Below are 16437 nucleotides of genomic sequence, written 5' to 3'. Positions count from 1 at the left end.
CTGAATCACTATGTCATACACTTGAAACTAATATAATATTATAAAGCCATTATACTTCAACAACAAAAATACCTGGGGTAATCAATCACCTAAGGGTTAGCAGAAACGGTATGGAGATACACATTGGGAATGGGTTTTGCATCACAAGGCCAGGCTTCCCCCAAGGGCAGCACGTCTTCCAGTACAGGGACCTCACGAAGAGTCCTTCAAGATACACTCAGAGGGCTTCCATCACTCCTAATCACCCCAGTATTCTCATGATTTCAGTTATTTTTCCTAGCTGCACCACGAGGCATGTGGGATCTTAGTTCCCTGACCAGGGATGGAACCGGCGCCTCCACCAGTCGAAGTGCGGGGTCTTAACCACTGGACTGTCAAGGAAGTCGCCTATTCCACTGCTTTCTGAGCAGAATTCCTCTTTGGCCTGTTCGCCTGTCCACAGTGATGACTTGTGAACACCCTAACTCTACTCCATGGTTGAAAACATTAATTTTTCTCATTTCAATTTTATGCCCTTTCAAGGCTCCTCTTCCTTAATTAAAAGGACTAATTTTTGTGAACTCCAGACATGTACTTTCCATCGGTGCCAAGTCACTTTCTCAATGGAGACTTAAATTCAGCTCACTAACACATTTTAAATTATTGAGTTTTATTCACAACTTTGCTCTTAGACTATTTTAAGTCCTTAATGAGGGCTGCAGTGACTCACTCTTATGTGGAAATACAGGTAATGTGACAATCAGCGCTTTCCAAAGCAGGAGGCAGCAACACTCTAACAAAGAATGTTTCATGAAAAAAGAGAAGTTACTTTCAATTAATCTAATCATGTAAATTGTCTCCAGATTCAGAAGCAGTGTTTAAACCCACTCCTGGATGTCAAAAATCTTTGGAGGAAATTATGGCATGATGGGGATTTACTGGAAAGGTCACAAAAATCTGAATTCTGACATCAACTCTGCCACCACAGGTGAACTCACGTTCATGAGAACCAGTCTGATCTTTCTGTGACTCAATTCCTATGTGTTTCCTCTCATAAATTTAACCAGTCATCCCACCCAGGTTCTATGAGAATTTAAAGTCATTTCAATGTTTAAAGATCTAAGTCATCTTTCAGTGACAAGAAAGGCAAGTATTTTCCAAAGTTGAGTGCATTTTTTTAAAAAGAAAGGTTCACTGCAGATCAAAATAGAGGATTCAAAGCACCCATTTGCTTTTCCAAAGTATTAATGGTTGTTTCCAAGTTCTCGCCAATCCCTGCCAAGGAAACTGCTTTGTGAGTCTTAAATCCATATAACACTCCTCTCTCCATAAGGGGCATCCGAGATCTAATGCCAGCCAAAGACACTTGCTCCTTGGAAGAAAAGCTATGACAAACCTAGGCAGTGTATTAAAAAGCAGACACATAACTTTGTCAACAAAGGTCCATATAGTCAAAGCTACGGTTTTTCCAGTAGTCATGTAAAGATGTGAGAGTTCAACCATAAAGAAAGCTGAGCACCGAAGAACTGATGCTTTCAAACTACATTGCTGGAGAAGACACTTTAGAGTCCCTTAGACAACAAGGAGATGAAACCAGTCCATCCTAAAGGAAATCAGTCCTGAATATTCATTGGAAGGAATGATGCTGAAGCTCAAACTCCAATACTTCGGCCACCTGATGTGAAGAACTGACTCACTGGCAAAAGCTATCTGATGCTGGGAAAGATTGAGGGCAGGAGTAGAAGGGGGTGACAGAGGATGAGATGGTGGGATGGCATCACTGACCCAGGAAATAGTGAAGAACAGGGAAGCCTGGTGTGCTGCAGTCCATAGGGTCACAAAGAGTCAACAAGACTGAGCAACTGAACAACAAGAACATTCAAGGCCTGCTATGATATAAAATTGTATCTTTAGGAGGAAAGATACTGTCCTTTGGGGCTACAAAAAAATGACCCGTGCAGACCTATGATGTTCAACATTTTACACCACTGTCATAAAATTTTCTAGTCTCTCAACAAACTATAATATTCTATTGTCAACTTGCAAAATTCACTACTATATATAATCTTGTTATGGAATCATCAGAGGCACCAAATTTCTCAAAAAGTAGATTGCATATAGAGAAAACACATATAATCTCATTAAGAAGTAAATGATAATCTCTAAACTTTAATGAACCTGAGGGAAAAAAACAGTAAATTTCAATTTACAGTGAATGTAATTTGATCTTTCACACATCTTGACTTTAAAGGCACTGCTGAATTTGCTTATTACTGGTCATCTCACATCTATCATAATAGAAGAGGTGAAGGACAGCTTTTCCAAATATTAAAAATATTTGTCTTCAAAGTTATAAAAAATTATTACCAGCTTAGCATTTTATCCAAATGTGCTCCAAAAAGTAGACATAGTGTTACTGGTATGTAACCAGTAAAATCTATAGTTGTCAACATTTTTAAAAAGGAAAAACAAAAATTAGTCCTCAAACATGCCACCCCGGGTCACAAATGGGTTCCCCAGGCCATACATGACCAACTGCTGTTAGAATCCAGACAATCTCCCATAATGCACAGTACAGTTTCAGAGAAAGGGATATTATCTTGCTTCCTCCCACGAGTGAATGACTAAGAAATGAAATGCAAAATATGAACTGATGCATAATGTGCTATTTTTCACTTATGGACATGTACATGTGTGCAGATTCAGTACAGACTGCCCTGCAGGATCAGAGAAACTTTTTACTACACTTCTACTGGCTTTGCATATACTTGAGTGTACCAGACGCTCACACAATACATTGTCTAGACCTGTAATAATTAAACTCTGTTCAAGAGAACTAGCTTCATTTTCAGTACGGGAAAAATGACATACCCTCATGGGTTGTTTTAAAGAGGTGCACAGGGGCGGTTTTCCTCACTACAGAATACAAAAAGCGGAGCTGAAGCACTGGGATTTCCATCATCTCCAATCATTCCCTAAAAGTAACAACCAGTCAAACCAATTTTCAGGGAAAAAAGAAAACATTCCTAGCCAAGGGGAGAAAGTTACAAGCTTGTAACTGAAACATCACCTCCACTTAAAGTAGTTACCCAAGACAAAAATTAAAGAAGATATCAAAATGTATAAAATTGACTAAAAAATAGGAACATGATGGGAATAAAGTTGGTCAAGTATCTTTAAATATTTATATAGCTGCAACTTGGAAAGTAATCTGGTTCCAATTAGCCATCTCTAAACCCATAGGGTTACTGGAATCCGAGGAGATTAATTATAACTGCACACAATATGAAGGTCCTCTTTCCCTCAGCTGTCTGGTGCAAGGAGAGAAACAGAGGAAAGCGTGTGTGCCCCAGCTGATGGTGAGCAGAGAAGGGTACACCTCAGAGGGGCTCCATCACCTGGTCTTTGCTCAGAAGTGTCTGATGCTCCAGAGAGACCATGACCTCAGCAGCCAGGGTTGATTTATGCGAACACTATAGGCAGACAGCAAACAGGAGCCTCAAGTGGAGCTGACAGGGGCCTGGGTCTGCACCCACCAGCCCAAGCTCCAAGTATACACTGGGTACAGACTCTCTGAGTGCAGGGGCACCTGAGTCAGGACTACCTGAGCCTGGAATACCTGGGAAAAGGCAGCAAGCTCAGGGTCACCTGGGGGTAGGGCCACCGAAGGATGAGGCTACCTGAGCATCAAGGATGCTGGGCCACCTGCAGGCAGGGCTACCTGAGCCTCAACTGCCTGGGCAGTAATGATGCCTGCCCCACGTGGCAGCAGTCTATTGGATCTGGACTTCCCCAGCTCAGTGGTACCTAGGCACACGGCCATCCGTGTCCAAGACGACCTGAGTGAGCCTGGCTCACCTGAGCGTGAGAACCCAGGCAAAGATTTCCCGGACCCACTTACAGTGCTACCTGGGCCCAAACCACCTGGACGTGAGATACCCGGGCAAGGGCAACCCGGACGCAGGGCTACTGGGACCTGGGCCACCTGTGTCCACTCTTACCGCCCCTGGACCACCCACCCCTGGACCACCCGGGAGCATGCGCTCACCTGCTGCGGGATGGGCCGGGGCCTCCTCTCCGCTGTCATCGGCAGCCTCATCAGCGAGGCCCGAGCCCGGGGAGTCGGCGGCGGCGCAGCCAGATCCGGGGCTGCTGGGCTGCGAGACCGAGTCGCCCTCGCTGAGGGAGCCGCAGCGGGCGCGCGGCGCGCGGTCGCCGGGGCCGTCACGCTCTCGGTCACGGCGCGCGCGGCGATGCACCCGGGAGTGCAGCACCATCTGGTGGTACGTGCGGAAGATCTTGCCGCACTCGAAGCACTCGGACGACTTGCCGTGGCCGGCGGAGACGGCAGCGCGGCGGCTGGGGCGCGCGGCGGGCCGGGGGTCCGCGGGCCCAGGCGCGGGATCCCCGGGCGCGCCCGCCCTCTTGCGTGGGGGGCCCTGCGCACCTGGCTCGGGCTCGCGCTTGCGCTTCTCCTGGCTCACCAGGATGAACTCGCGTCGCTCCTTGTCGAAGGCCACATCGCCGGCCAGCGCCTCGTCCCACGCCGCGTACTTGAGGTACTCGGCCGGCTCGGCCACCTTGCCCCGGGTGGCCAGCTGCCAGGCTTGGTAGCTGTTGACCGGGTCCAGCTCGGCCACGCGTCGCCCGGTCTGCCCGTGGGCGGGTGCGCCAGCCGCCGGGCGCAGGTTCAGGCACTGAAGGAAGAGCTGCTGGGAGTCGGCGGGGCCGGGCGCTGAGCCCTCCCCGACGGCGGCCCGCGGGCAGCCGGCCTCCACCCTGCGGTGGATGGCGTTGTGCGCGTTCAAGCTGTCCAGGTTCGTAAACAGGTTCCCACACTTGGTGCAGACTTCGTAGAGGCTCAGGCCGGCCACAATCACCTCTTCCTGCACCACGTCATTGATGGTGGCCACGGGCTCCAGCTCGCTCCGGGGCCTGTTTTTGCTCCCCGCCTTCGGGCCATGCGCCTTCATGTGGTTTTTCAGGAACCACGGCTCCTTGAATCTCCGGCCGCAGATGTGGCAGCCGTGGTCGAAGGAGCCCCTGTGCTTCTTCATGTGCGCCTTCAGGAACCAGGTCTGGCTGAAGGCCTGGCCGCACACCTCGCAGGGGAACTCGCCGGGCGGCAGCTCCGGCTTGCCGTTCTCAGCGAAGGGGTCGCCGCGCGGCCTCTGCGCCGCAACGTGGTCCTTCTGGACGTGGCTGAGCAGGGCCTCCTCGCGCAGGGTGGCGTAGCTGCACAGGCGGCACGTGAAGGGCTTGTGCGCCTGCTGCATGTGCTGCGCCAGGTCCTTCTTGCGCTCGAACCTGCTCTTGCAGAAGGCGCACTGCCCCGCCGCCGCGCCCTCCGCCTCCTTCCGCGTGCTGCGCAGCAGGATCTTGCCGGTGTCCGCCTGCGTGGCGCCGTTCAGGATGCGGTTGCACGCCGAGGTGCTCTTGGTAGGGCTGGTGCAGCCGCCGAGCCCCTCGGACACGCGCGTCTCGGCTGCCTCGGGCTCGCGGCCCTGGGTCAGCGTACCCGCGCGGTGCCCACGGATGTGGATCTTGAGGTTGCCCTTCTGCGCGGCGCGGTGGTCGCAGTAGGGGCACTTGTAGGGCTTCTCGCCCGTGTGCTTGCGCATGTGCTGGGACAGCGAGCTCTGGAAGGGGAAGGTCTTGCCACAGATACAGCAGCTGTGGCTCAGCGCCCTGTCCCCGTCCACCTCTGGGCTCCGGCTGGCCCTGGGCGGGCTGCGGCCCCCTCTCAGCTCCGCCTCGGCCTCCCGGGAGCGCTCCATCTCGATGGCCACGGCGGGCACAGCTCCTGGTCACGCGGGCCTGCCTGCCGGAGGGCGCCTTATCTCTCCATGTTCAGGCGAGAAGATGCTTCCCGCTGCCCCGCTGCAGAGGTGCGCCTGCCCCGCGGGCGGGCGTGTCCTACCTGGAGAGCATGGCGCCGGCGGTGAGCACCTGGAACAGAAAAGACACAAAGGCCTTAGGAACCAGGCTTCCCGCGCAAACAGCGTCCCCATAACGCCCGAAGATATATAACGTCTACACGCTGCTCGTTCAGAATCCCAATCCTGGCCTATTTAAAGAAAAGAGAGAAGTGAAAGTGAAGTCGCTCCGTCCTGTCCGACTCTTTGCGACCCCGTGGACTGTAGCCTACCAGGCTCCTCCATCCATGGGATTTTCCAGGCAAGAGTACTGGAGTGGGTTGCCATTTCCTTCTCCAGTTAAAGAAAAGAAGCATCCAGCAAAGTTTAAACCGACCAAGGAGCAGCTGCTTTCCTTTAAAAGATCAATCACTAAACAATTAATGACTGGTACTAACCATGTGCTAAATCATTAAAATAAATCACTGTTGTTGACTGAGTGCTAAAGTCATTTATCGTCATAGATATCGGTCCACGTGTGCGTGCATGGGTGCTAAGTCGCTTCAGTAGTGTCAGACTCTTTGCGACCCCCTGGACTGTAGCCCGCCAGGCTCCTCTGTCCATGGGACTCTCCAGACAAGAATACTGCAGTGGGTTGCCATGCCGTCCTCCAGGGGATCTTCCCCACCCAAGGATGGAGCCCCCTCTCTTACATCTCCTGCATTGGCAGGCAAGTTCTTTACCATTAGCACCACCTGGAAAGCCCCAAGTTGGTCCATAAAGGATGTTAAATATCAGAACCTCCAATTCACGGGAATTAAACATTTGAAACCCAGCCACGAAGACGAGACTCATGGAACAAGAAAAACTCAGCTGATTAGGGATCATAAAAGGCAACCTATGAATGCACCTGGAAATTAAATGAAAATTTCAAGGGGGAAGAATTGTTCAAATCTCTAAACAGTCCTTCTGTAGCCAGTGCTCCTTCCCTCTCTGCTCCTCCCTGCAGTTTGGGGCCACAGAAAGTGAAATGCTCAGAGAGCCAAGAGGCTGCTCTGGGGGTCTGCACAGAGACCCCCATCCCTGCGGTCCAGGTGTGGGCAGAGCTGACCCCAGAGCACTGTCTCCTGTTTCCAGGGTGTGAATTTCAGGAGATGTCCTTCCCATCTGGGCATGCCCTCACCTGTCAGGTGCTGAGAATCAGGAAAGGACATGAGGAAGCCCCCTGCAAAGCACACCCTCCAAGGGCCACTCAGACCCTCGAGCACAGGCTGAGCGAATGGTCACAGACAGTGAGACACCTGCCCAATGGGTCCTCCCTTCTACTCCTAGGAGCCTCCCAGCTGGCCACAGAGTGAAAAGGACCAACTCTAAGCGCAGCCCCATCCACTCCAGCAGAGGCAGGAGAGCCAGCTCAGGTGGTCCCAGCCAGCATCCGGGCTCACCTGGATCCAAAAGATGCGGCTGGACTGTCCCCTCCTTTCCATGGGGGGCTGGGGAGGCAATGCTGCCACCTTTGCTGCCAGAGAAATCCACATTTTGTTTCCTTATTACAGCCTTGATGTTTAGTTTCTGATACCCCAACACCCCCGACCCCCCAGCCACAGACTAGATGCTTCCACTCTATAAACCCAATGCTAGAGAATATACTTTTCATTTCTTATCTGGGCTTCCTGAAAAACTAGCTTAAAAGCTTCATGTGGAAGGCAGCAGGGTCCTGCAATTTACAGGAAAATTCTTAAGCAGGGCGTTCATGGTGCCTGTGAACCAGCACAACAAGCTCTTCTCTCTTTTGTTTTCCACTTCTCTGCCCACCCCCATCATTCAACACTAAGCCCTGCTGTCGATCCCTCTGAGAATGAGCCGGGATGTCTTTTTAAAGAACTTAAAAATATTTGGAGGGGGAAAATGGAAAAATGGAAAAACACCATAAGGGTAATGACCACTTAAGCTCAGAACACCATTATCGTTAAGGAAATCATAACCTTAACAAAACTGGCTCCACCACTAAGTGACCCCCTTCCTGAAGCCCAGGGTTGACTCATGAAGTTTCTTGCAATCGTTTAAAGAAAGAGTCAAAATGGAATTTCCCACAACTGGCTTTCCTTAGTCTGTGGCCCAATCAGCAATCTTCACGATCGTTCTTTTTAGCTGCAAGCAAAAATCGCTGCTTAAGATGGTCATCACTTCTTTTCCCCAAAAGAAAAGAATGGTGTCGTCAGAACTTCCGAGCTAAAAATGCACACGGGCGGCAGCCCCAGTTAGAAGATTTGGGAGGACCTTATTAGCCGCATATACCAGAGCACTGGGCTTCCCAGGAGGAACTAGTGGTAAAGAGTCTACTTGCCAATGCAGGAGATGTTAAGAGACTCAGGTTTGATCCCTAGGTCAGGAAGTTCCCCTGGAGGAGGAAATGGCACCCCACTCCAGTATTCTTCCCTGGAGAATTCCGGACAGAGGAGCCTGGCAGGCTGTAGTCTGCTGCTGCTGCTGCTAAGTCGCTTCAGTTGTGTTCGACTCTGCGACCCCATAAATGGCAGCCCACCAGGCTCCCCCGTCCCTGGGATTCTCCAGGCAAGAACACTGGAGTGGGTTGCCATTTCCTTCTCCAATCCATGAAAGTGAAAAGTGAAAGTGAAGTCGCTCAGTCATGTCCCCCATGGACTGCAGCCTACCAGGCTCCTCCATCCATGGGATTTCCCAGGCAAGAGTACTGGAGTGGGTTGCCATTGCCTTCTCCGAGGCCGTAGTCTATGGGATCACAAAGAGTCAGACACCACTGAGCAAGTGAACCATCCCCAGCCTCCGTGAGCCTGAGGGTCTCAGATGGTTTCTCAACCCTGGTTGGGGTCTCTGGTGGTGAGCGGTTCTCCTCCAACACCACCCTGTGAGAAAAGGTTTCAGCAAATACATCCCAGTACTAAACAGCCACAATTGCACTCTCCCAGGCAAACACATGCCATGTGCGACTTGGTGCTTCAACTTTTCCTAAAACACATTAACCTGAAGATAACTAGCCTTACAAAGTGTGTCAATAAGTGAGCTTTTTATTCAGACCTTCCGTACTTCCAACAACACAAACGTTAGGAAGTTAAGCGGGGAGAGAAAATGCATGTTACGTGTGTTTTAGCTGACACACGACCCGTGTACATACACATAAGCAGCACAGCCCCATTGGAGTCACATTTTGCCCATAAAGAACCACTTTTGTTGTTGTATTACAAAGTTTTTCCAAGGCTGTAATTGGGAACTTGCCAGACAAGCCTGTAATTTAATTGTTTAGGCATGAAAATGGCTTGCTGATTAGGGTTTTAAAATAGATTTCCAGTGCATCATTCCATGTATGTGTGTGTGTGTCTGTGTGTGTTTCTCAAAGGAATGTAACAAACAGTTTGAAGCTACTTTTTTAAAATGCCTTGTGTAATTTTGGAAATAAGTTTCTTTTTGAAAAGGTTAGGCAAGTTTACATTTATATAAGTATTTGTATTTATATACACCTATATTATTTTATGGGCTTCCCAAGTGGCTCAGTGGTAAAGAATCCACCTGCCATGAAGGAGACTCAGGTTCAATCTCTGGGTCAGGAAGATCCCCTAGAGGAGGAACTGGCAACCCAATCCAGTATTCTTGTGGGGAAATCCCATGGACAGAGGGGCTGGCGGGCTACAGTTCATGGGGTCGTAAAAGAGTTGGACACGATTTAGCAACAAAACAACAATAACAATATTATTTGGTAACTACAATAATAAAAAGTAAAATATTTATTAAAGAAAACATAAATCTGTATTCATAACATAAAAATGCATTATCACGGGGGTGGGGGAGGGGTTTAAGAGAGGGCAAAATATCAACATCTTGGAAATAAAACACGCCGCTAAACTTTAAGAAACGATCCTGTGAAGGACAAACAACAAAGAAACAGGTCAGAATGAATGTGTGTGAGGCACCGCCATGCCTTAGAGCGACTCTCTTCTCACACCTGCACAGCACAAGTGAAACACGTCGACTTTCTCAAAACTGCAGACACTGGAGCTGGGATTTAATCTGTGGGTAAATGTTTCAGCGAATAAATCACTCCTGTAAGTGAGGACCCTGGGAACTGAGTGTTGGACCAGACACCACGCGGAGAAGTAACTTCCTGCAGGGCCCCCGGTGACCCTGAGAACGGGCTCCAGGATCCAGTGAGCCCCCCCACTCCCCTGCCGACAGTAAGGCCTTTCTGAACAAGCCATGCAGGCAGGGACCCCGGACACACACCAGGAGGAAACGCCCTGTGACCGAGCTGTCAGACCTGTGGGAACCAACACGCGACCACAGTCCATCGGCGTCCCACACGGTGTCCAGGGACCACTCCCCTGGTGGAAGCCCCACAGTGCAGTCGGCGGGCAACTTAGTGAGGATTTCATCACAGTCCCTGATGGCCGACTGGGTGCCAGGCCACGCTGGGGACCTACGCACGCGGGTAACCAAGCAACAGGCTTGCCTTTGCAGGACCCAGATGTCGGGAAGGAACACAGAACCACACGGCAGCCACGGGGCAGGGCGGGCAGCGATGACCTGCCCAGGAAGCCGGGGCAGCCTGGGAGCAGGGGGCTGTGGGCTCAACGGGCCTTCAGAACGAGCCCTGAGCCTCTCACCCACAGCCAGGAGTGACCCCGACATCCTGCGGGCCGGACCTCCGTTTCACACCTGAACCCACACGCCTCCCTTCCTCTCACACCCACGTGGGCCTCCCGGCTGGGGCCTCTCTCAGACTTCAGCTCATCACAGGCTTTCACACCAGGAGGGTGAGGCGCGGACACCCCCCCAGTGGGCTCCCACGGGCCTGAAGCCCCGCCGCTGGGGTCCCTGGGCTCTCAGCTGGTGACTGCCTGCTCACTCCCCCCTCGGGGCCCTCAGGCGTGCGGGTCCCACACACCGCCCACCTTTCTCAGGTGTGGTCTCTCCGCACCATCCTGACCCCTGTGACCAGGTGAGGCCCATGTTGCTTCTCCGTCGCCAGCCCTGTACCAATTCCAGCACCTGTCTGGACATGGTTCTCTAACAGCTTCTTTAACGGGTCACTCTTGGGTTAGGCATCCTACAGTGAGAAGGCCAGTTCGCCAAGTACCACTGAATCCTGATGCCAGAGCGGAGACAAGCAGGCAGTGGGCATCACAGCACCGTGACAGGTGATCTAGACCATGAGCTCTGAAGTTGGGCTACCCGAGATCCAAACCCAGTTCTGCCACTCCCTGGGATCAGCCGTGTGACCGGGAGCAAGTGTCTCAGCCTCTCAGGTCCCTGGCCCATCTCTCCATTTTTTAAAGTGTAAATGATAGCGATGTGAACTGTATTATTTTTGTGAGGATAAATGCAGGCAAGGTGCAACGTTTAGCACATAATACATGGTCAACATATAGTAGGTGTTGTTATCAATAGTCATTAAATAAATGAATGAAATGGCAGTGCAGCACCCAAAGATACCGAGTCCCTGACAGTGACACTATTTGGTTTAATCAGTTCAAAAGGAGAAAATGACAGTTTAGGAAGCTAGGTTGGAAATGGCTAAACAGTAACCCCTGTGTATTCACTGGACCCTGGCGGGTTCCCTGCAGAGGTTATTAAATACAATTACACAGTGTTCCCCCAACAGCTATAATCGTCCACAGCGCACAGGTTCCAACCTGCTCTAGCTTCATCCAGGCCCCATACAAAGTACGGGATATTAAGACTGTATTTGAGAATTACTGTTCTGTTAGGTCAGTAATACAGGAGAACATTTTTAGCTTTGGGGGGTATATAATCAAATATTTGGAGGTGGGTTACAAAAGAGAGGAGCAGGCAAATATGTCAAACCGTTGACAATTGCTTGGACTGGATGGTGGGTGTATAGACGCTCTTCAATTACTCTGTCCATTATTATGGCGTTTAGGATAGTTTTCACAAAAGAAGTTAAAAAAAATAACTCCCACTTGCAACTCTGGTTAAGTAACACAATGGGAAACAGAGCTGCTCTGGGGCAGCTGGGTGGGGCGGGTGGGCCCTCTCCCTCACCTGTCTCCCTGCTCCTTCTCCAGGCCCCCAGGAAGCCCAGGAGTCTCTAAGGAATGCACTTTGGGGAAATTACCTTTTGTTAAATTCTAGTATTCAAAACTCAAAGGAAAAAAATCATCTGAATAATATGAAACTGTCCAAGTGAAGGCAGCATTTTACTTTAGGAGGCTACTTGCTGATGTTTCAGAGTCCTGCCCCAGAGATGCTCAAGGGATGCCCCCAAACTTCTGTGGGGTGCAGCCTCTGTGCCAACAGGGCAAAGTCAGGCACGAGGACATGGGCGCTCAGGAAGAACCTCCCATCACGTCCCAGGGCAAAAATCCGGCAAGGCTGCTGAGGTTTCTCTTCCCTAAACAGTCATCTTCTGACGGGTTCAGTGCAGCACTGTCGGGGGAGAAGGTAAAATGTCCTGTATTCTCACACAATAAGCTCAGCCCTGACTCAGCAGGAAATCTCGCCATTTTCTGCTCTGTGAAGTTAACCAACACAAAGTTTTGTATTCCTTTCTCCCAAAACCATCAAAATCTGTTCTATTGAAGTCACATCCTGAGAAAGGAATCAGAGACCCATGCAACAGGGAACTCTGCTCAATGTTATATGCCAGCCTGGGTGGGATGGGGGCTGGGGGGAGAAGGTGTGTGTGCGTGCTTAGTCACTCAGTCGTGTCCGACCCTTGCAACCCCATAGACTGTAGCCCACCAGGTTTCTCTGTTCATGGGATTCTCCAGGCAAGAATACTGGAGTGGGTTGTCATTTCCTTTTCCAGGGGATCTACCCAGCCCAGGAATCGAACCCAGGTCTCCTGCATTGCAGGTAAACTCTTTACCGATTGAGCTACAGATGGGTACATGCATATGTATGGCTGAGTCCCTTTGCTGTTCACTTGAAACTACCACACTTGTTAATTGGCTACACATGCATGCATGCTAAATCGCTTCAGTTCTTTTTGACTCTCTGCAGTCTTATGGACTGTAGCCCACCAGGTTCCTATGACCATGTGGATTCTCCAGGAAAGAATACTGGAGTGGGTTGCCATGCCCTCCTCCAGGGGCTCTTCCCGACCCAGGGATCGAACTCAAATCTTTTAAGTCTCCTACACTGGCAAGCAGGTTATTTACCACTAGCGCCACCTTGGAAGCCTCTAAGAGGCTATACTCCCATGCAAAATAAAAAGTTCAAGTTTGGGGGTGGGGGTGGGGAAAGGATGCGCGTTTCTTTAAAGGGACCCAAACCTGCCTCCGGACCTGGGGCTGCAGGAAGATGGGCACTTCCTGCCCTGGGTCTGGGCTGCTCTCTGGACAGAGCCAAAGCTGCGGCTCCAGCCGTCTGCGAACCGAGCCCCTTCAGTCCGAGTCAACCACGTTGTGACTCTTAAGAACCAGCTCGGCAGCGGACGCCCCGTGGTCTCCCTTCCTTCCTCTCCGTGGGTGACCCTGGGGGTGGGGGGGCTTCCGGGAGGCGGAAGGGCCGGGCTGGGCTCACAGAGGGGGGGCCCGTGGAAACTGAGGCGTCGGTGCTGTGGGGAAGGTGCCCTCACGAAGGAGACAGCTCGGGGCAGAGAGGCAGGCCGCTCAGGATACTGACAGGGTATTCTGGCTGCGGAAGGCAGGTCCCACAACTCCAAAAGCGGCCTCCGGGCGACAGTGAGGCGCCCTCTCCCAGGGCTGGGCCCGTGGATCTCAGAGGCGCCCACTTGTCCTCCAGCGGACAGTGCGAGGGCCTTCCCAGCGAGCCTGGGGCATTAGAGCCAAGACTGACCATGCACCACTGACACGCCGCACGGGCTCATCTTCCGCGGAGACAGAAGGCCCCTTCTCCGAGCGACCGCGGAGGGCTCTGTCACGACGACGAGGCGTCCTCTCCCCACGCGCCGGTCTGCGCCCGATGAACAATCCCGGCTTATCGCGCCAGCCCGGGTCGGAGCCGCCCCGTGAAGCGGCGCATTCACTGCCCGGCGCGAGGGCCTCGGCCGCCTGGCCCAGGCCGGTCAATGATCCATTATGAGCGAGCTCCACTCGCACAAGGCGAAGCGAAGGCGGCGACCCCGAGAATCAGGGCATTCACCGGGAAGCCCGCTGGCCTCCCCCAGCGGAGGAGGACACCGACGTCCCAGCGCCTGGGGGACGCCCCCCCCCCCCCCCCCGCACCGGCGGCCAGAGAACAGCTTGCTTGGACCTCTCTGCCAAAAGCACTCGTTTTAAAGGTAAACCTGAAAAACGCTTTGTTTGGGACACAAGGTGACCTGACCGGGCCACAGACACGATTGTGATAAAAGTCCATCTTCCTAAACAAAGCTTTCCTTTAAATTATTTGGCAGCCCCAGATAAACCAATGTGAGTGCCAACGCGAATCCCCACATGAAACTATCTATGATAAGGGTTTATTTACTAAACTCTGCGGTCACTTAAAAACAAGACTCGCTTCTATTCTGGTACCTCAGGCCACAGCTTCGGAATCGTCCACCCATTCAAGAAGAAATGCAGAGAAGACCTCAGCGTCATTCCACAAGTAGGGTATCCTTGATGAGGCTGTTTACCACAATGTGTCAAAAACCCAGTACATTCCTGGTTGAGCAGACAGAGATGCCATCTTTGCCTCCAGAGACAAGAACATGCTCTAACAGTAAAGACAGCCTACCAAGACCCTTGCTAAAGGAAATATAAATTAATGTGAACATATAAGCTGCCCACACGTCCTTTTACTAAAATACAAAAACTCACAGTCAGCTCTGACCTTACAGGAGAACAACAAAAGCAGATGAATACACAATATAATTATTGATTACATTCAGAAAAGGCCCAGAATAAACAAGGAAGGACTTAAGAATATTCTTTCCCGGCTGTTAGTAACATATCCTGGAAAACCCAAAACAGTTATGCCTGAGAAAGAGGTATCCACGTGAAAATAAAGATGGTGGATTTTTTTTTTTTAATCTCAAAAGGAAACAGGCATCCTTTTACTGCTTTTTCTGCTATTCTCCAAAATGAATCCACTGAAGCTTTTTATTTACTAGTTCCCAAGTCTCATAATAAATAGTGGCCTTAGAAATCTCATTTGTCCTTTAAAAAGGAAATTTCACGAAACTGGAAAAAAGGGGTGAGGGGCGGGGAGAAAAAAGTCTCTGGAGCCAGAGGTTGCTCTGCGGTCTCCTGCAGATAGGGGTCCTGCCGGAGCCCCAAGTCCACCACAAAGAGCTGGCGATCTGGCGGTAAACCCAGCTTCCTGGAGGGCCCCCGCAGGGCTGAGTAGTTAATGATCTTGTCAACATTTCCAATAAGAGCCGGGCTTCAAGGAGCTCAGAACTGTATCTTCCCCAAGCTGGGCGGCTCCCCGAAATCTGTCGTCGCCCAAGGGCTTTATTAAAAAAAATACAGGAAAATCACTCGCTATTCAGTTCGGCAACCACAAAAGCACAAGTTTTTTACTTTCACTCTTTTTCCATCCTGCACTGAGATGATGAAAGGCAACATTTCCACTAATTCAGAAACACTGGAAACTCAGGGTTACTGAGAAAATGAGGACTCATCAGTTTCTTTTTTAACACAAACATGGAACACCAGAAGGCCTTAGACAAACGGCAGAGAAAATCCTGTTTAGAGGTCTTTACTCGGGCAAACCTCAAACGTGTAGAAACTGCCACCGATTTGGTGTCCAATTTTAATTTTTTTTTTTTTTTTTTAGAAATTATCAAAAACAAAATAGTCATGGGCAGACATGTTATATTTTCTTACTATGGAACACTTCCTGGTCTAATGACACACCTTTTTGAAACACGTATTAACTCATTGCATAATAAATACATTTTAACTGAATTTGCTTCTGGAAATAAGCTGCATCTTATTTCATGTAAATCAACAGCAAAGGGCAATATCTGCCCCCAACACACACATACTGACCTGCTTTCTAGCCTTTTACTTAAAACCAACATTTCTCTCCCAGTATAAGAAAACATATCACCATTAATACCTCTCAAATATTATCTCATTCTTCTGTGCTTTTATGAAAGCACCTGGAAGTCCCCACCACCGAGTAAAAGAAAGAATTGAGCCCACGAATACAGAGGGAGATAATTGCATGCAGTAAGCCATAAACCATTCTGTTAAACATTACCTTCCAGTGTAGTTCTGTGAGCACAGAACTCAGCCCCAAAAATGCCTTCGTGAGGAGTGCACAGCAGATAAATACTTCAAGAAGCAATTGTACTAAATTCTAAGCAACAGCTTACAAACATTTTCTGTAAGGATACACTGAATTGAGTCCATTTTGGCAGGACAGCAGAAAGGAATATCATGCGAAAAGTTATTTAAGATCCTGTTTACCACTGTACGGACACCGACAGATACTGTAAGAGGGTCAGAGTTATAAAAGGACAAACGAGTGAGTGACAGATGCTCAGCCGTGCCCGACACTGCGACCCCACAGGCTGCAGCCCACCAGGCTCCTCTGTCCATGGAATTCTCCAGGCAAGAATACTGCAGTGGGTCGCCATTTCCTTCTCCAACAAAAGGACACATCCTTCCCCAAACGCTTTCCTATATAAAGTACATATACCATAACCAGTTTAAGT

General features: G+C 50.4%; 1 protein-coding gene across 10 annotated transcripts in view; it reads right to left on the bottom strand.

Moving 5' to 3' along the window:
- Nucleotides 1-16437, bottom strand: part of ZNF516 (zinc finger protein 516) — a 99397-nt gene that overhangs the window by 47067 nt on the left and 35893 nt on the right. For all 10 annotated transcript variants that reach the window (XM_043443671.1, XM_043443672.1, XM_043443668.1 and 7 more), the window contains exon 2: nucleotides 4028-5928. In XM_043443671.1, coding sequence (XP_043299606.1) covers nucleotides 4028-5756 — 1729 coding nt within the window. In that variant the 5' untranslated portion in view covers nucleotides 5757-5928. The remainder of the gene's footprint in view (nucleotides 1-4027; nucleotides 5929-16437) is intronic.

This window comes from Cervus canadensis, chromosome 23, assembly GCF_019320065.1.
Source record: "Cervus canadensis isolate Bull #8, Minnesota chromosome 23, ASM1932006v1, whole genome shotgun sequence".
Classification (NCBI taxonomy): domain Eukaryota; kingdom Metazoa; phylum Chordata; class Mammalia; order Artiodactyla; family Cervidae; genus Cervus; species Cervus canadensis.
The sequence above is the reverse complement of the archived record's forward strand: the minus strand, read 5'-3'. Positions and strand labels throughout refer to the sequence as shown.